Below are 20469 nucleotides of genomic sequence, written 5' to 3'. Positions count from 1 at the left end.
GACAAAGATGTCCAGCTGAAATCACAGGGGGAACTTGGGAGCAGAATAAAATTAGTCACTCACGCTGAGGTTACATCTGAGATACATTTTGTTACAGCCTCAAATAATGAAAAAGTTTTAAGGATTCTTGTTAAAAGACGAGCATGATATAGGAAAGCTTATTTTCTGTAAGAGAAGTGTGAGGTGACTCGAAGAACATCCAGTTCCTGGAAAGCAGCTTCCCTTCCTTCTGCAGGGGATTGATGGGTCCATGTGCAGACTCACACAGTGGGATGAGCCTTTGCAGTGTCTGGTTCTGGGCTGCCTGGACAGAGGAGTTCTCAGGTGTGGATATACAAATACCCCGTACATACATTTGCCAAATCATGTCACCTGGCAATTTTAAGAACAGATTTCAGTGGCCACCCCAGCTGGAACTTTAAGATACTTTTTCTCAGCAGCTTTAGTGGCCATTCACGTCCTCACAGAGCACACCTGATTCCAGCAGGCCTCTGTTTAATGATGGGATACATAAACCAGCTAAATGAGATGTCTTTGGTCTGGCAGTTTGCATCTAGGACTGCTTTCGTGGTGGAAATCGGTTGGAGTTTGCTAAAAGGCAAATATTCACCTAGTGACAAACCATGTAAATGTGTGTGCCAATCCCCTCAGGATGAGTGAGGCCTGAGGAACAGACATTGAAAGCACAATTCCCTGAGACAGGGTTTGAATCCTGCGTTCGGTTCTGGGCCCCTCACTACCAGAGAGACATCGAGGGGCTGGAGCGTGTCCAGGGAAGGGAACGGAGCTGGGAAGGGGCTGGAGGAGCTGAGGGAGCTGGGGGGGCTCAGCCTGGAGAAAAGGAGGCTCAGGGGGGACCTTCTGGCTCTCACAACCCCCTGACAGGAGGGGGGAGCTGGGGGGGTTGGGCTCTGCTCCCAGGGAACCAGCAATAGGACAGGGGGACATGGCCTCAAATCGCACCAGGGGAGGTTTCAATTCTATATCAGGAAAAATTTCATCAAAAGGGTTGTCAAGGCCTGGAAGAGGCTGCCCAGGGAAGTCACTGAGTCCCCATTCCTGGAGATATTTAAAAGCCCTGTGGATGTGGCACTTGGGGACATGGTTTAGTGGTGGCCTTGGCAGTGCTGGGGGAAGAGTTGGACTCGATGAGCTTAAAGGTCTTTTTCAACCCAAACACTTCTATGATTAAAATTCACTCCTAAATGCCAAAATCTCTCCAGTCTTTCTGGCTGTGGCAATGGCCAGGAACAAGGCTGTTTTAATGGATGGGTGAAATATGGACCACAGAGTCCTAGGCTCAAGGGACAGCCCACTGAAGTAGTCAATACTAAATACAAATTCTCCTGCAGGGTTCCATGGCTGAAGTAATTCCACAACAGGCATCCTGCCTACGGATTTCTGAGGGTAGGAGATTAATGAGCTCACTGTGCTCTGAGCTCAGGGCATCAGGCTGAGCTCCCTGTTCAGGTGAAGGCAAAACCAGGCCAAATAAAATGAAATTAAATAGAGCACAAAAAAGGGACCCCTGAAAACAAAAAGCCAGTAGCCTCAAAAAACAGCAGGGTCACATCCCTAAAGAGTCTCAGAATGAAAAACAACACCCCAGAACTTGCCAGATGGCTGAGAGAACCTCCCTGTAAAAGGATATGTCACGTGCAGGTTGGGCAGGGACAGCAGGTGGGCAACTGGGGCTGCTGTTGAGCTTAAAGGATCTCCCTTGATGCCTGGAAACACATGGTGCCTGTTTGTGGAATACACATGGACCTGTCTGTGGAATACACACACAGACACACAGTGCCAAACAATTGGTGCTATTGTCTCAAACTGCCAGTTTATTAAACAGCCAAAGTGAGATTCATTTGGGCTGAAATATATGAAAAGGCCCCCTTTCTTCCTAAAGGCACCCAAAAATGGTGCATCTGTTAAATGTTTAATATTTGAGAAGGCCAAACACCAGAACGGATGTCGAAACATGTTAATAATTTGTTGTTGTTGTTGTTGTTTCTAAAATATTACGTAGCTCTCTTTGGAACAAACCTCATCACAACCAAGTGCTGTGGTAACAGTTTTAAACTGACATCTTAGAGGCAGCGTTGGGTAACAAACAGGGAGCCCACGGATGCAAATCTCCCTATCAGCAGTGAATATCAAACCTGGGACTTAATGCATTAGAAATGCCAGGCAGGGTCTCACTCACTCAATAAACACATTGCAGTTGCATGAGTTATCTCTTTGGCATGTCAGAGATCTTGAAAATACAGCTGAATTAAGAAAGAATTAAATGGGCCTAAGCATACTTCTTAAGTAACTCTTGGCCAAATGGATCTCTAAAACCCAAATGAAAAATAAAATCTTTCCTCATATTGATTTCTTTCCTTTAACTTTCTCATATTATGTGTCTTCAGGCAGTATATCTGTGGCTTACACAATGGAAAGTATTAGCTTACCTTCACAGATACTTTTCACATCCTTTCTGTAATTTCATTACCTCCACTCTAAAGAGCACAGATTAGGGTTCCATCATATTTAAAGGAAAAGCCATGGGGGAAGGGAGCAAAGGGGAAAACGATACTGTTCCTTCCTAGGTTGCTTTCCCTTAAGCACTAATTGTTAAAAAAAAAAAAAAAGAATCCTTTTAAGACTAGAAACTTGCCTTGTTAAAAAGCTTCTTCTGTACCCTCCCAACAAAAATGAGAGTGGAGACAGAAACAATAAAGAACTGTTACAACTGAAAAAAAAACCCTCTGCTGCTTTGCAGATTGATGCTGCTGTAGTGGCTTGAGATGATCCTTCTAATCCATTTATGTAACAATCACTTCTTCTGCTCAATAACTGTGTTTCTACACATTTCCTAATCTCATGTGGCATCTATCCCAACACACAGACCAAGAACACCAAACAATGACAAACAGCCATTAGTCTTCTAAGAAACCATTAATAGGGTTTATTCCTGAGCTCGCAGCGAAATCCTCTGTCCTCTGGTTCCCATCCCAGGCTCTAGGAGAGCACTGTGGTGGCCCTTTGCTCTCTTCTGTAGCTTGAGGAATTCATTCCAAGCCCTCTGTCCTATTCCCACAAATGGACTGCATTTTGGAAATAAGATGTTGCAAGTAAAGTTCTAAGATAGGTCAAGATAATTAAACTGGAAGTGCTGAAAAGTCATCACAAAATGCTTCTTAATTTTTATATTCGCAGAAAGAAAATGATTTTCTCTTTTGTGTTTGAATCAAAGTCCCCACTGACTTTAGAGGATATATTTAAATGCACAAACCAGTCTGCTTTGCAGACTACTGAAAGTCAGAGTCCCTTTGGATGCTTTAATGAGGACTTGTTCAGAACTGATCAAAAGCAAACCTTTCTCAAATTTCAGCAGTTATTCCTAAAAAAAAAAAAAAAAAAAAGTAGAGACATTATCAGACAAACATTAGTGTAAAAATGGCAAAATTGTTCATTACCAAAGCTCCACAGGAAAGTCTGGTACTTTGGAAAGGAAGCATCATTAGCAACAGCAAATTATCCCTGGAGCAGATAAAAGCAAGTTTCTTGGTTTTTTTCTCCTTCATTTTCTTCTTCCTCAAAATCAATAATGTGGTTTTTATGTGTATATGATTATATTAATGTCATCAAACGTCTTTGCAGTGCCTGCTTAAGAAATCCCTGCAGAAACCAAGGCTAAAATACAGCTAAACTGATATGTTTATGTCTTAAAAAAAGACCACATCACTCTGTCAGAAAGCAGAAACATAAGACAGTTCAGCAATGACTGTTTACTGAAGCTACAACAGCCAAAAAACCAAAGACTGTGGTTGGAGACAGAATTGCTTCAGTATTACAGAACTTAATGGTGTCTTGTGGGAACATAAGGCACTGTGACAAAAACTGATTCCCTGAGCCAGGAAGTGCAGACAAAGCTGGAGAGCATCGGGAAGGTGCAGGTCTGGGCTCACCAGAGGGAACGTGGCCCTCACTTTATGACACCTGGAGCACATCCAGTGGAGACCCACAGTTAAAATGGGGCTTCAGGGAAGCAAGAAGAGTGGTCTGAAAGGAGTAAAGCATCCCATCCCGACTAGAAACAACTCACGGGATGCAGACAAGGATGTTGGGATGAGCTGGAGGCAAAGATTGGCCTGAGCAGGGGTGGGGGCTCAGGAAGAACATCAGCCTGCTCCCTCAGGGGTCATTGCCCACGCATGGAAAGCTTTGAACCTGAAGACTCACTGAAATTGTCCCTAAAATCCCATCCCATTCAAATTGTATGAAGTATTTTTATTTCATTTTGAAGCAGCCCACGTGCATTCGTGTTTAAACTTAACCAAAACCAGGGGGCTAACAGCAGTTCTGAAATGTGGGATGGATTCCCTGCTCCCTGAGTGTCCTTCCTCTCTCCTGGCTCATCCCTGTGCCTGTTGCCCTCTCTGTTTCAGCAGTGGGTGGATTTATGAACTACCTCAGCCCCCCCTGCAGACAATGACAAGGTCTGTGAGGATCGATGAAGTCACTGTGTGAGCCAAAAACCAGAGAGCAACAGACTGTAAAGTGAGAGAAACAGAAGTGGTTCCCCTCAGGAAGCCCCTGTGTGACCAGAAGGACTGCTCTGCACTGCACTACCCACAGCTGGGTACACTGGGGACATGGGCATGGCCACCCACCCCCCCAAATCAGAGTGCTCTGTCACCAGGTTACAGCCCTGGGCAAATGACAGGGACAACGTGAGTGAGATCAGTTGGAGCTGGGGAAAAATATCCCTTGTGCTTTCTCCCTGGTCTCCCACTGAACAGCCACACCATGGCTGCGACTGGGCAATACTAATTCCTGCAATCTCACAGGTGCCCAGACGCCCCAAAGTGAATTTATTAGACAGCAGGCTGTGTAACCAAGATTGTCAGAATGAGAGAGCAGAGGCTGCAGCGACACTGATGGAGTAAAGCAGCTCTGTTAACTTCAGTGTAATGGTAGAACTAATCCACTTAGAGTATCTGTCCCTTCTTTATTTATTTATTTCTTGTCCTGACTTTCAACTTTTAAGAACCGTGAGCTAGTGAATAATTCATGACCAATTAAAGTGAGTGACCACCGGCATTTTTTTCTTCTTTGAAACACAAAAATCCTGGCTCGAAACATTAATGCAGGAGGTAAAGATCTTTCTTTACAGTAGCAGAATCTAATTTAGAAAAGTGCATTATTGATTCTATCCATTTGTCAGAACCTGCAATGGTATTGAGCTCAACGTTGCCAGTAACCAGAAATGTAATGTGTATATGAAAAAAGCCAGGTGCAGTGAAATTAGCACTAATTTTATTAGAATTCAATAGACATTTAGTTCATTTATTTCTATTTTAAGATTTAAATGTTGGCTTTGTCTTCACCTTGATGAAAATTTCCCAAAGAAAGCAAACACCATAACGACTTGTGTTGGGCAGTCTGGGCAAGTTGCAAAGGTTAAAGATGATTTTTCTTGCTGTAGGAGCTGGAGTTACTACCCAGGGTGCTTCAAAAATGAACTCCTGGGGAAAGACCCTCTCCTCTCACCCCCATCTGCACAGTCAATCACAAAATGCTTCACGACCAAGATGGGTCCCAGTTTGTAACTGAGACCCTGGGTGGCATTTTAATACCTTTTAGTGTCAGTGCTTTGAAAGAGTTATGGAACAAGGCCCAGTCTCCTCTTATTGATATTTTACTGGAAACAAGCTCCCTAGCTCTTAAAAGCACTTTTCTCTCTGAGCTGCTACAATTCCTGAAATAAAGAGTGGTTCGACAGCAACAGTTCTAAGGTTCTTCCACAGCCTTATGAGACCTGAGAGAGAACCTGTATAAAATTTAACACTGAATTAGTCCTGCTATTTTCATAAAGTCAAGTTCCATGACCCTGGAGACATCTCCTAAAGCAGGGCCTGACAACCTCACAGCCTGGATGTGGTGCAAGAGGATGGATTATGATCCATCTCACACAGGGAAGTCTCTCAGGAAGTCTGTCAGTACCATCTAAGTTCACTAAGGCAGCAAGATGTGCTCCTGAATCTCAATCTAAACAGGTTCCAGGGTGAAATTCCTGGTTTAGATCTCAGCCTAAGCACCAGGCTGTCCTGTAAACACAGGAGTCTTCCATCTCTAAAGTTTTCATGGAATGAGCTGCTCCTTAAGTGTTCAGTCCTCTAGGACTGAAGCCCAAAAGAGTGTGTGTGACCGGAATTTCTCACTGGCTTTTCTAAACTTAGCCTTGATTTGCCACAAAGCAGCTCTGAGCCATCTGGCAGCTGAACCCTGAGCAGGCACAGACCTGTGCCAGAGGGTTTCACACTGCACTGTCAAGGTCCCAGAGATGAGAACAGAAACCTTCAGGAACACTGATGCCATTAGAAAGGGGATAAACACACATTAGGAATTTGCTGGAGAAGCCCATGCTTGCTGTGAAAAAGAATTCTAAATGATTCCTCCGTTCCTCCAGAAACACAAACTTTTCAGCTGCCCATAGGCACCTGAAGAATAACTGAAGGATGAAAACTTTTCCTAGGTCTTCTACTGAATTAAATGCTTGTGTCTTTAATGTTTCCATTTATATGAAATGCTGGTCAAACACGTTTTAACAAACGTGCCTTAGAGTGAAATGTGCTTCTTGTTCAGTAAATGGTATTTTCCCAGAATCAAATATGCAGCAAGAGTGGCACTAAAGGAACAATGAGTTCGTGAACTTCAACTTGAAATCTAATTCAAATGTTTTTCTCTTCATGTTGACTTAACCTCCTCCCCAGCTGAATTTCTAAAGCACTGCTTCTGCTTGTAAAGTACCAGATATTGGGAAAAAAAGTACAGGATTAATGAAGTATTTCTAAATCATTAAAATCAAGTGGAAGGCCACCAATTACAAGGTTTTTAGGGCATTGTTCTTAAAAAGCTTAGAAATGTTTCATGCAATTACCAGATTGAATAAATAGTTGTTTCCACATTACAGTAATTTAAAGACATCAACTAATTAGCATACATTAAAAAACAGAGCATGAGACCAAACACAACATAATTCAATGAACTGTTGAAAAAAATAAATGCTGAAAATCCATACTTGTCCTGTTAAAACCACATTAAATGGTTGAACTGATACAAGAATAAAAACAAATAGTGCCCCAAATTTTTTTTTTCACTGATTGCTTTATGCCCACTGCTTCTCTCATGGACTGTCTCTCCACCAACTACCATGTAATGTCTCCATGAAAAAGGAAAACTCCCAGTTGTGCTCAGGCAGATGAAAAAAAGGGGAAAGCCTTTCCTTTTTCTTAGCAATGTTCTGCACGCCTCTTGCAAATCTCCAATCAGCACACTGAGATAAGAACTTATGATTTCTAACCAGCTCTTCACACAGAAATCCCACGGGCTTCTCTGGCACCGATACACACAAAGGGGGAAAATTACTAAATTTGATTTTATTTCCCATTCATTTCCTATTAACATCTATCCCAACCAGCTCTGCAAGCAAGACATCCACTCAAACATTTTCCGGTTTCTGGGGCTGGTTTTGCCCTGGAACAGTGACAGGAAGGGGAAGAGCCCAGCACGCCACATTGCTTCAGGATATCAAACTCACTTGGCAGACGAGCTACATAAGTCCAGACACAGTTTGTAAGCAGTCAGAAGTGATACCTTTAGCTCAGGCATGTTTATTATGAGCTGCATAGGTAGTTTGACATCTGGGTCCTTTGTGTAGTCCATGGGCACAACGTTTGGTGCCATTTCATGGTACCGGCCATGCAACCTGGAAACAAGCAGAAACAAAGAGCCAATAACCAATTTTAAAGAACCAATGCCATCCATGCAAGCCATCAGACACAAATCTGTCTTGCAGCTCTAATGGTTACTCTTAGTGCACAAGTCTGAGCCCGCTAAATTCCCCATCTTTTTGCAAATGGAGGGCTTTGATGCAGCATCCAGCAGAACTGCTCCCAGCACCCTCGTGGCCACAGGACCTGCATTTAGGGAACATTCAGGCACTGCAGAGCTGTGGGCCTGAACCCAGGCACTGACACTGGGAGTGTATCCCAGGATCACAGCTCAGTGTAGATTGAGCTGCACTAAGCAAGAAGGTGTTGTTTAACAGCTCAAAGAATTTCAAAGCCAAACAATATCCAACTACAATGGTACAGACAAAAGATTCCTTGGGAGAGCTCACTTCTGAATTAAAACAGCCCCTTTCCTCTCTGTGCCTCACTGACACCACAGATTTACTTGTACAGCTCCAGTGCTGGCTGACACCAGCACACAGAGCATTTCCACTTCACTGTCTCACACAGTTTTGTGTCACTCTTGGCACAGCTTATTCATAAACTAGGATATTTTAAAGGCAGTAAACAAATGTTTTTACAGAGAGATGTGAGTCCAACATTCACAAACCTAGTTTTGCTCTCTGGAGCTTGTTTGCTGTGCTAATAGAATCCAGTTTAGTTTTGCAAGAGTGCTGGGAAAGCAACAGTCAAAGGTCATGAAATACCAATATTTCTAAATATTTAGAAGCTGACTACCAGTAAATTATAAAACTCTCTCAGTCTTATGCACAAACTGGGCAAAGACCACACAAATGTTTCTACAGCATTACTTCAAATTACTAATTGAACTAAGTTAACAAGTGTTAATCCCACCCTTTATTTGCTGTGTCCAAATATTCCAGTGAATGAGTGCAAAAGCACAACCCAAAAGGCAAGAGAAAACAGCCCTGTGTAAAGAAAACCTCAGCTTAAGCAGGATGTAAATTTTAAAACTATCTTAGCATATTTATTGTCACTGGGATGCTCACTCAAACTAGGAATAGAAACACTTCAAGCACAATGGGTATCCTATTCAAACTCACCAATGGATCTCAAATTTTGTGCTCTCAAACAAACTACAGACAGAAATTGCCTGGGAAGTAAAACATTACCTGTGTAGAAGCAATTCATGTGTTGGATTTAATTCTGCTGATTTTCTAATTTTACTGATTCCAGTAATATTTAATTCTAGTGGACAAGTATCTAGAATCCAAGATTCTGTCAAATAACAGAGTAAAAAGGTTGGAGAGGGAACACATGTATTCCAGTGCTCAAAGATCAGTCAATCTATTCAGCATGAATCTGTCAGTCCTCTATCCAGTGCCATACATGGAAAAAGGAGAGAAATGATGATCAGGAAGTTGCTGTTCACAGAAAACATCAGGTACTTTAAAATGTAATTCTTATCATAAGTGGAAGTTCAGTCTGACACCTAATTCATGAACTGCTCAGGGCAGAAAGTGGTCACTTTGTCACATCTTGTGTACTAACACAGAGTATTCTGGCCTCTCATTAGGCCACGTGTACTTCCTGTATATATTAAAAAGCTGTATTTTGTGACTTATTTTACTTTTAGCAAAAATTCCTGCCTGCTCACTCAGTGTACTAACAATTACAAGTAGAGATGATCGTGTTTTAAAGAGCAGAACATAACCAAACCAGTTACACACAAAGTGATGCCTCCCCAACCCCTCCATCTTTCCAGCTTTAGCTGCAGTCAGCCCCTCAGTCAGCCCCACATCAACTGAGCCATTTCAGATCCATGAGGGTAATCCATTTCAAAAACTAGAAGAAAATAAATCTCTCTTCTCATGATTATGACGTGCCACAAGGAACACACGAAATGAAGCACAGGAACACGTTTTCTCTGGATCTCAGGGAACGGATCCTTTCCCACTGCACAGCAATATTTTGTGCCCCACCGGAAATTAGATATGCACTGATCTGAGCACATTTCAGCTGCTCACCACAGCTCACCCTGACATTTCATAAATACTGGGTAATTCAAGATGCAACAGCCATTTCCCTCTCCAGCAGCTGATTTCTCCCTTGTAAACAGCAGCTACAAGGACGCCTCTAAACACACCAGAAAAACCAGCTTAAAAGCACTTAAAAGAAAGCAAACCTTTCCAATCAAATATCCATCAAAGGATTGTCTTATTTTTAAAAGCTAGAATACTGAAATGGTGTTCTAGTCTTCAAGAAAATAAAGCACTCATCACTGGCACGACTCAACCACTGTGGGCAACGTTCAAAACACAGGAGCTGACAATCCCTGCTTATTGTAACTGCCAAGATTTGCTTCTCTGCTTCCTCCAGTATTAGACTTGTCTGTCTTTGCTCTGTGTCCTCCAACAGGACTGTGAATCCAAACACCAAGCTAGGCATCTTTGAGGAGTTCTCTTTTGGAAAAGAGGGAAGGGACCGGAATAAAGTGGTCTGTGTTTCCTACTTTACTAAGCTTGTTACATCAATCTGAAAGGCAAGGTATGGAATTTCTACAGTTGTCAATAATAACTCTTAAACCTCATGTTTGTAAAAAAAAAGAAAAAAAAGGTGGTTCCCTTTCTACTTGCAATAAACATAAGACAAATCTAAAAATGTGGCAAGTCTTACTGAAATACAAGCATATCACAAAAATAAACACCTATTAACAGTAATAAAAGAAACAGCCATAACAATATGAATTTAAAGTTACTTTAGTACTGGGAATAACAGTGCTACAACAGAGACTCGATACTAAGATGACAAATAAGAAGTATTTATTACAGGTACATAGAAAAACACTTCACTATCACCAGTGTGGCTCACAGCGATCTGGAACTCAGAATTATTTTGATAGAAAAAGCTTCTTGCAATGCTCATCCAATTAAATAAGAAATTTTGAAACAATACCTACAGAGCAGGTGACTTCATTCTAACCTAAAAAACCAGCCCTGGAAGGCACTTGAAGGGTCCTGATGCTGGGTCCCAGGTGCCATTTGCTGTGAAGCAACAACCTGATTTCCATGACAGAGACTTAAATGGAGAGAGATCAAAGAGAGGGGACAGGCACAGCTCTGCCCAGCTGCTCACTGCCATTCCTTTTCCCAGGACAAAGGTTTGTCTCTCTGTAACAGGCAAACCTGTCATTTCTTGCTGACAGAATTCACCATCTTGTCCACAGCAATTACAACCACCTATTTAGACTGCAGTTCATCCATCCCTTCAGTAGCTTAAAGAAGGATGTGGTTTTTCAGTTCTAGACTAGACTCTGCTAGAATGAGCTGGCAGGCAGCTGCTGGACATAGAAATGTGCCAGTAATCAGCAGCAGATTTGAGGGCAGCTCTGACATCCTGTTTTCCTCCCAACTAACTCTTCCATTAATTCCCCACATCAAAGATCTGTAGGTATAAGAGCTTTCCACCTGAGTGCATTTCACACTAAAGCATCTAAAGGAGTCTGTAGGAAGTGGCTGTGATCTGACTCCTGCAAACTAAATTACAGCAATAAAATAGTCTTCCCCACACTTTTATCTGCAAGGATCCTGCAGCTCTTATTTGTAACAGCCTTATCACACGGCAGGAGCAGCTGATACCACAGTGAAAAGGGCCAGAAGATTTCTCCAGCTTCAGTTCCAAACCCAACATACAGTGTGTTGCACTTGCTCCATTGTCCTTTACAACGAAACATAAAAGCAAACAAAAGAACCCCTGACCAACTGAACAACAAAAACCAGTAAGACCTTCTCCCACTGGAAGGTCTTTATGCTGGAAGGTTCTTCAGGGACACAATGAACTCTTTTATGTCAAACTGGATTTCCAGTGTATCAAATGCTGGATTTTGCAGAAAACAGGTTGAAAAAAATAACAGAAAAAATAACTCAGCCCCTTAACAGGATCCCAAGAAAGCCACTATCACTGGGAACACAGTCCCTTTTGCAGGAGTTCCACAACACTCCCGCTTCCTTGAATAACTTCTGTTACACCAGGTGAGTACTTAGTTTTTGGCAAAGAAACAGTGCATTTCTGATCAACTGTTCTGTAAGAGAGTGTAAAGCTCAGTAGACATCAGGGTTATTTACACCCATAATCCTCCTGCCTTTGGGCAGTACATCAGTACAGCTTGTGGGGTTGTGCACCACGACAAATCCTGTGAGTCAGACCCAGTGATCGTTTCCCAAATGCTGCTCTGATTCCTGACTGTTCTGACACATCCCTCAACACCATTAATTACTAACTGCAAACAGAAAAGAAACAAACCTCTCAGAAAGGCTCTGATATTTCTCCTGATCCTGTAGAAGCAGAAGGCTCCCAGGTGACCTGAGCCCATCAGAGCAGTTGTGACCTAGAGAGGAAGGGCTTTCTGTGCTGTTACTCAGCGTGCTCCTCACAAGAAGCACATCTGAAAATAACCCAAAGCTGCTTTAGCTGCCTGTCCTACACTCAGAAACGTTTGGGTCTGTCAGGGAAGCAATGTCAGGTTTTGCAGTGCTGTCTGAACACACAGATCTGGAAAGGCTGCCATTACCATACACTGACCATCATTTATGCCCAACAGCTGCAACCATCAGCCTTTGCAGCAGTGACCATTACACGTCCTGCAGTTATATTTGCTCTAGAAGATTCTTCTGGATGCATGCAGAAGCATTTCCCATTCCTGGACGTGCTCTCTTTGTCACCAGGATGCCTCATTTACTCTGCATGGAAGGAGAGGAAAAACTGGCAGTGTCTTCCCTGCCACAAAGGAGAGTGGGAGGGAAAATAGTCATAAATTTAATGGAAAATTTAATTTACTGATGATGCTCTGTCCCCACAGGTACTGGTATATATTTAAGCTTCATGTACCACACTCAAGGATTAAGGCTGTGATTCTGTATCACTTTAATTCAGTCTAAACCCAGACTGCTGATCTGCCCTTGGAGAAAAGTTGAAGCCCCCCCTCCTCACTCAGGTCCCTTGCATAAGCACTAATTTAACAATCTGCAGTGAGGTTCAGGGAACTGATGTGTTTGAAAATACAGAAGTTTTCACACTCAGCTCCTCGAGGTAACTGAAGCAGTTGCAACAGCAGTGCAAGAAAATGGGGGGGGCTAATTTTTCTATTAAATTAATCCGTTAAGTAAGGGCAGAACAAGACTTACCCCTGCAGACAGCAGCAGATTGAAAATCAACTCAGCTGCCCATCAACCAATGAAAACAAAATAAGCTGTGTTCAGGACAAAAAATGCACAACACAGTATTGCCCCCACAGCCTGCTTCTGGTAGATGCCACCTTTCCTTCTGCCACTTGGGGTATTTTACATGGCAAAGAAGCTGGAGCAGAGCATGTCCCCACTTCTCCAGGGTGTAGCACCCTGGAGTCAGCAGGGGTGACACTTTGTGGGTATTTGTTGGACACAGCTTGATGCCTCCAAACTCACAGCAGAGCCTCCAGCTACATCTGAGGAGATCTGAAGAAAGATCTCTCTGCTTACACCCTGCATGTAATGGCAATTTTAATTTGCCATTCAGCTTTGAGGGGTAGTCAGACTGCACCCAAGTTCACCAGTGGGTGTGTTCCAACACAGAGCAGCTCTCCCTTGGCTTGGTATCCACACATCTCCACCATTAAATGTAGGGACAACACATTGCAGCTCGCTGGGCTGCCTTTGTAATAGGAACTCTGCACTGAAGGAGAGTTAAAAACAAAAGATAAAAGCTTGTAATGGCTCCTTGATTAGAAATAAATAGAGGTTTTAAAGTGGCCTCTAGAAAGGAACAAACATCTCCCCCAGTTCTGGTCCTGCCTTCATAGCAACAATCCCTTTATTTATGCTCTAAGGGTAAAACATTTTTATTCAGCAACATACATCCTATTTATTCCTAAATAACAGGAATGCATTCAAAGACTTTACCATTACAATCAAGACCACCTCGAAGAGTAAACTCTAGATTGCTCTGCATGCTCACAGAAAAGAAACAGCAAAATGGCCCAAGTGTAGCAATGAAAGAGGGCAGGGAATGCTGTGGACAATCCCTCCAGGAGCTCACAGGAGCTGTGGCATGAGCTGAGCAGAGACTGCCTGGACAGGATGGGAGGGCCTGTGCCAGCAGCAGGACTGTGATAGACTACGATGAGCGATATTGTTTATCAAACAGGATGTTCTGCTTAAACCGCTAAGCTAAGGCAAATGCTAAGCCACAAAGGATTGTAAAATGCAAGGTATACCTTAAGATTGCCAAATATTCTAAGAACTAAAAGAACAGCCCACATAAGGAAGACGATTGCTGCCAGAGCCAAAGGGCAGAAAAAGGACACCCGAGGAAGACGTCTTACTTCAGCCTCAACGACCACCAGACGGCAGAAGAAGACCCCTTAGCAACAGCCCGAACATGCGCAGAGTACAACCGCATGTTAAGGAAAGCGGAACTAAAAGACCATAAGAAGGGACTTTCCAAGCTGTTGTTTGCGGCAGTTGGTGGAGCGGTGACTCCCCTGTCGCCCAGCGCTGCACTTGCTCATATTCTGCTTGCTGTAACCGAGTAATTAATAAATTCTAATTAGTACTCTGATCCATTGTGGTCTAAATTTATAACAATTTTGGTGCCGTGTGACTCGGATAAGGAACGGTGGGCTGCGGCTCTTCGGGGAGGCGCCCCGCGCTCGTTCGCGGCCCCGTATGAGACCAGCGGCTCAGTGCAACCTTACCGACGAACCTAAATTCGGAATATTGAGCAAAGAAAGAACCGGTCAAATCCCATAATATTTTGTGCACAAAAGTCCGGACGAAGACGCGGGACGCGTAAGTATATTGCGATTTGGTTCGCGGGAATTACCGTTCGGGCGGGATTGGGATTCCTGGAATATAAGGAATGAGAGGCTCGACATATTGAGCCAAGTGAGTGCGGACCCTTTAGTACTGCGATTCCCATCTCCCACGAGGGATTGGGCCAGGAATAAGGGGAGCGAGTGTGTGTGTGGTTGCAGATGTTCCAGAAGATGGGGGTGAAGGGTAGCAAGCCTTCGGCTCCCATGGGATGGGTACCTTCTGTACTTAAAAATACCCCTCTAGCTTATATCTTAGACAATTGGAAACACTTCCCAGGGACAGTAGGGAAAGACAAGCAGAAGATGATAATATATTGTACTAAGATATGGGGAGGAAAGAAAATCTCACAAAATGTCTTCTGGTCAGTTTACGGGTCAGAAAAAGACTGGGTAAGGCAACAGTTAAATCTTTGGGTTAATAATAAAAAGCCCCTTAACTCAGAGGAAAGCCCCCTGGGAGAAAGACAGTCTGTACTAGGCAGCTGCGGCTTTCAGGGCAGAAGGAATCGTGTTAGGGACACATCTACCGCAGAAAAAGAGGAACCTCTGAATGAGGTTAAAAATAGTGAAAAAGAGGAACCTCAGAGAGAGATTGGAAATAGTTCTCTGAAGGAAAGGAAATTAGTGAAAAGCGGCTTTGAGGCTAGGTCGCTGGGGACACCCCCTGACAGTCCCTTGGGAAAACTCTTAAGGAACTGGAGTTGTTATTCCCGCACTTATAAAGGATCCAGAAGTCAAAAAGGGGCCACCCAAATGTATCCCTTGAGAGAAGCACCCATGGGGGAGCCCAACCTACCACAGGGTAAATATCAGTACCCCTGAATTCTGCAGATTTGAGAGAGTTCAAAAGGAACGAGATGGGGAGCTTAATCGAAGACCCTATCGGAGTAGCTGAAAGATTAGACCAACTTTTAGGGCCCAATCTTTACACCTGGGATGAAATGCAATCAATCCTAAACCAATTATTTATTACCAAAGAACGAGACATGATTAGGCAGGCTGGGATGAGAATCTGGGACGCGCAGCACGCCCAGGGACCACAGGCAGATACAAAGTGGCCACTCCAGAGACCTGATCCTAATTGGAATAATCAAGACCCGGCCCACAGAACCCATATGCAAGATTTAAGAACAACAGTGGTTCAGGGTATTAGAGAAGCTGTGCCTCGTGGTCAAAATATTAACAAAGCATTTAACGAAATGCAAAAGAAAGATGAGAGTCCTATGGAATGGCTGGAAAGATTAAGAAAAGCTCTCCAGTTGTATTCAGGTGTCAACCCTGACAACCCGTTGGGACAAGTATTGCTTAAGACACAGTTTGTAGCAAAATCATGGGAGGACATTAGGAAGAAAATTGAAAAGTTAGAAAATTGGCAAGATAGAGGGTTGGATGAGTTGTTAAGGGAAGCCCAGAAAGTGTATGTAAGAAGAGAGGAAGAGAGTAATAAGCAACAAGTAAAGATGATGGTAGCAGCAGTAAGAGAGGACCACAGGGGAATGTTCAAAGACCGTAAATTTTCGGGAATGAGCAGAAAGGAAGAAGTGACGAGACAGGAACAGGGAAGTTGTTTCTATTGTGGGAAAAAGGGGCATGTGAAGAAGAATTGTAGACAGCGGATTCGAGATGAAGAAGTCTTGAAAGCAGAATAGGATAGTCAGGGGCTCTATATTTTAGGGGACCGTAGTCATCCTGAGCCCTTGATAAAATTAAAAATAGGTCCCCATAAGCAGGAGTTCACCTTTTTAGTCGGTACAGGGGCTGAAAAGTCAACAAATAAACAAATCTCTGATGGTTATAAAGCATCATCTGGAAGAGTGCAAGTAATTGGAGCCAAAGGTAAAATTAAAAATGTGATATTTGAAACTGAAAATAAATTCGGCATAGGTGAACTCCTGCTTGTCCCTGAAGCGGAATATAATCTGTTGGGACGAGACTTAATCATAATATTACAATTGGAAATAAAAGTTTAGAATCAAGAACTAAAAATCTCGGCTTAAGAATAAAACCACTATACTACCCGCACGGGTAGTCAGTGAAAAACCATACAGTTTTGGACCACAGGAAAAAGAAAAGTTAAAAGAAATCAGAGCTGCGGAAACTGATGGCAAATAATATATAATATTGCAAATGCGATCACTGCTACCTGTGAAACATGTCAGAAAGTAAACCGTACTAGAATAGGAGGAAAACCTTTTGGAGGACGTTCACTTGCATACAAACCATTTTCAAACATTCAAATTGATTACACAGATTTACCTAAAGTGGGAAGATATAAACATCTGTTAGTGATGATTGACCATTTGACACATTATGTAGAGGCATTCCCTACCTCAAGGGTTACAGCCAACCAAGTTACAAAAGTATTAGAACAAATAATACCTCGATATGGTGTACCTGAAGTCATAGACTCAGACAGGGGACCACATTTTGTGTCAAAAGTCATTAAGGAATTAACAGAAATTTTGGGTATAAAATGGGAATATCACACCCCCTGGCACCCCCAAAGTTCAGGAAAAGTAGAAAGAATGAATGGGGAACTAAAAACAATCCTTACCAAATTAATAATTGAAACTAAAATGTCTTGGGTCAAATGTCTCCCTATGGCCTTGCTAATTATTCGGACAAGGCCTCGGGCAGACTTGAGCATATCAGCCTTTAAAATGATGTATGGAATGCCCTACAGAATTGAGGAACCCCAAAATCATGTATTAATACGCGATAATACTATTAACGAATATGTTTCTCAACTTTCTAAACATCGAAACATGTTATGGAAAAGAGGGCTTATTTAAAGATCCATAACATCGAACCAGGAGACTGGGTAATGGTAAAAACCTGGAAAAGAAGAGACATTAAAGCCTAAACGGGAAGGACCTTATCTTGTCTTGCTTACTACAGAAACAGCAATTCGAACTGCAGAACGTGAATGGACACATGCCAGTCACATCAACGGACCAGTGAATCCCTCACGCTGGAAAATAATCAGCACTCCTGGAGACACCAAACTGGTCCTGAGAAGATAGGTTATGACAGAGACATTGAGCAATTTCTTTGCTGCTAATTTTAATTTTTGCTGCTAATTTTAATTTGAAATTAAGTGTCTACTAGCATTTATGGTGGCATTCATTCTATCTTTGTTTGTGTATTATGTATGGAAGGTTGTGAAATATAGCATATAGGAGACAAATAGACCCAGAATACATTTATAACCGAGATATAAGAGTAAAGTGTAATATACCAAGTTGTAAATGTTATCCATTTATCTGTTTTAAATGTAAAAAGTGCCAAGAGAAATGGTGGAAACACTGTAGATATGGATATCCTCCTAGGGGAATCTGTGATCAGTGCTACCAATCAGAACGAAATTTTACTATTTAGACATTACAACAACTAGAAGAAAGGGGAGTTCCGTGGGGATCCCCCAGATGGTGGAATTATTTCATATTTGGAGTTAACCCTCAATATTTTTGTTTTCACCTAAATGAACCAGCTCCCTTTGTAGTAGATATAGTAAAAGTCCAGTGCCGACGGGACATCAGTGCCTTGCCGTGTAATGGGTACATGGTAAAGGCCGCCTCGTGGTCCGCATATACAGTACGTCTCACTAAAAACAAAGGGCACATTCCTACTTGGGACCCCTGCTGCCGAGAAGATGGATCACCCTGTGTCTCGAAGCAATCGAGTCGACAGGCGAGGCAGAGGAGGAAACCCCGAAAAGAGGAAGAGCCTAAGCCGTGGGACACGCAAGCTGCGATGGTCGAACTCCCCCAGGACTGGTGAAGGTAAAAGGGCTGGTAATATTCAAATTAATAAAAGACACAATAAAGGTCAAAGTTTTTCTCTAGGCACTGTTTACATAATTGCAGTCCCCATGGTACTGTTTGCAACACCTATACATGCAGGGAATCTCCATGAACCCATGATTTGGAAACTTGTTAATTTACAAACCTCAGAAGTGATACAAAATCTGACAGCATCAGGGAATAGTTGGAATTTTACGGTACATCTGTATTCCTTAATACCCTTCAAAGCTGGAGGATGTTATGGGGATAGTTGTTCTGAATTAAGCAAAAAACAAGCTCAATGTAAAGCATTTTATATATGCCCAGCCTCAAATCCAGGAAAAAGTTATTGTAACTACCCAGGACATTTTTATTGTGGATATTGGGGTTGTGAGACTATTGCCTCTGATTGGCCTACACCTGGAGACAAACATATTAATGTAGCCTGGGGACCTCCTGGTTGTACTAAACCAAAACATAATTATGCAGGGGGAGTGCAAGGATCATGTAGAAAACCAGTATGTGAGCGACTTGAAATAACAGTCAAAAACCCACAAAATGATGAATGGCTAGTAGGAAAAGTATGGGGCATTAGATTCTGGGAACCAGGGAAAGATAGAGGAAGCTTCTTTAGAATTACTAAAGAAAAAGCTCCCTATGACCCCCTCCCAGTAGGGCCAAACCCAGTTTTAAATCCTCTTACTCCTAAAAGGAAAACTATTTAGTCCTTTTCCTCGGACATCACGACCCCTAATTTGAAAAACAGCACAAACGTTAGTGCAACTGAGCTCCCCATGCTTAAGCTGTCTAAGCCTAAAGAACCCCTATAGGACTTGATGCAAACCTCTTATCAGGCCCTTAATAAAAGTAAACCAAACCTTACATTAGATTGTTAGCTATGTTATAATGTCAGGCCGCCTTATTTTGAGGAAATAGGAAAACCTAATAAAGTCCGATGGTCAAATGGATCAAATCCTCTAGAATGTAAATGGGAAGAACAGAAAAATCATACCCAGGGGATAACAATACAAATGGTGACAGGCAAAGGTAGATGTATCGGAACTGTTCCTACTAGGTACCAACCTTTATGTAATGAAACTATCTCTAGTTGGGCCATAAGACAACATAGAAATAAAAATGACAAATGGGTAATACCATCAGGAGGAGCGAAATGGGTATGCTCAGACATAGGAGTAACTCCATGCCTATCTCTCAATGTCTTTAATGAAAGTGTATTTTGTATCCAAGTAATAATTATACCTAGGATCATGTATCACACCTCGGAAGAGGTATTTCGACATTTTGAAGGGGAACTTCCCAGACAAGTCAGAGAACCCGTTACCGCGATAACTATAGCAACCTTGTTGATTGGAGGTGTAGGAACTGGAATAGCTTCTTTGGTAAAGGGAAAAGAAATACAAAATTTACAACTAGCTGTTGATGAAGATTTGGCAAGAATAGAGCAATCTATACAAAACTTAGCTACATCTGTCAGGTCGCTATCGGAAGTCGTTCTACAGAATAGAAGGGGACTAGATTTATTATTTCTAAAAGAAGGGGGATTATGTGTAGCCCTTAAAGAAGAATGCTGCTCCTATGCTGACCATACAGGGGTAGTACAAGACGCTATGGCAGAATTAAGGAAGCGGTTAGAACAAAGGAAGAAAGATAGGGAAACCAATCGATCGTGGTAAGAAAACTGGTTTAATGTTTCACCATGGCTAACTACTCTACTTTCTACCTTAGCAGGACCGATAATCATGATCATATTAGGACTAATGTTTGGACCATGCATTTTAAAGTATATTTTGTGCTTTATTAAAGAACGCTTTGAAATTGCAAAATTATTAATGCTTACTTCTGGGTATAATTCGAGGTACAGTGTTGTAGCTACTGATGAGTCTGATAATGATTGTGAAATAATGCCTTATGCATACGATAATAATTGTAAACAAGAGAGTAAAGTTTGATAAACAAATTTCAATTATGAAAAGAAAAAGGGGGGACTGTGATAGACTACGATGAGCGATATTGTTTATCAAACAGGATGTTCTGCTTAAACCGCTAAGCTAAGGCAAATGCTAAGCCACAAAGGATT

General features: G+C 42.3%; 1 protein-coding gene and 1 long non-coding RNA gene across 6 annotated transcripts in view; one reads left to right on the top strand and one right to left on the bottom strand.

Annotated features, from left to right (window-relative positions):
* CIB2 (calcium and integrin binding family member 2) overlaps positions 1–20469 on the bottom strand; it is a 52322-nt gene that overhangs the window by 8409 nt on the left and 23444 nt on the right. For all 5 annotated transcript variants that reach the window (XM_017816781.1, XM_017816782.1, XM_017816779.1 and 2 more), the window contains exon 3: positions 7642–7753. In XM_017816781.1, coding sequence (XP_017672270.1) covers positions 7642–7731 — 90 coding nt within the window. In that variant the 5' untranslated portion in view covers positions 7732–7753. The remainder of the gene's footprint in view (positions 1–7641; positions 7754–20469) is intronic.
* On the top strand, positions 13883–17973 carry LOC108498292. Its single transcript, XR_001875138.1, has 2 exons — positions 13883–14563; positions 17488–17973. It is a non-coding gene; the product is annotated as an uncharacterized LOC108498292 (long non-coding RNA).

The sequence above is a fragment of the Lepidothrix coronata genome, unplaced genomic scaffold, assembly GCF_001604755.1.
Source record: "Lepidothrix coronata isolate B3197 unplaced genomic scaffold, Lepidothrix_coronata-1.0 Scaffold58, whole genome shotgun sequence".
Taxonomy (NCBI): Eukaryota; Metazoa; Chordata; class Aves; order Passeriformes; family Pipridae; genus Lepidothrix; species Lepidothrix coronata.
This window is presented reverse-complemented; position numbering and strand designations above follow the sequence as displayed.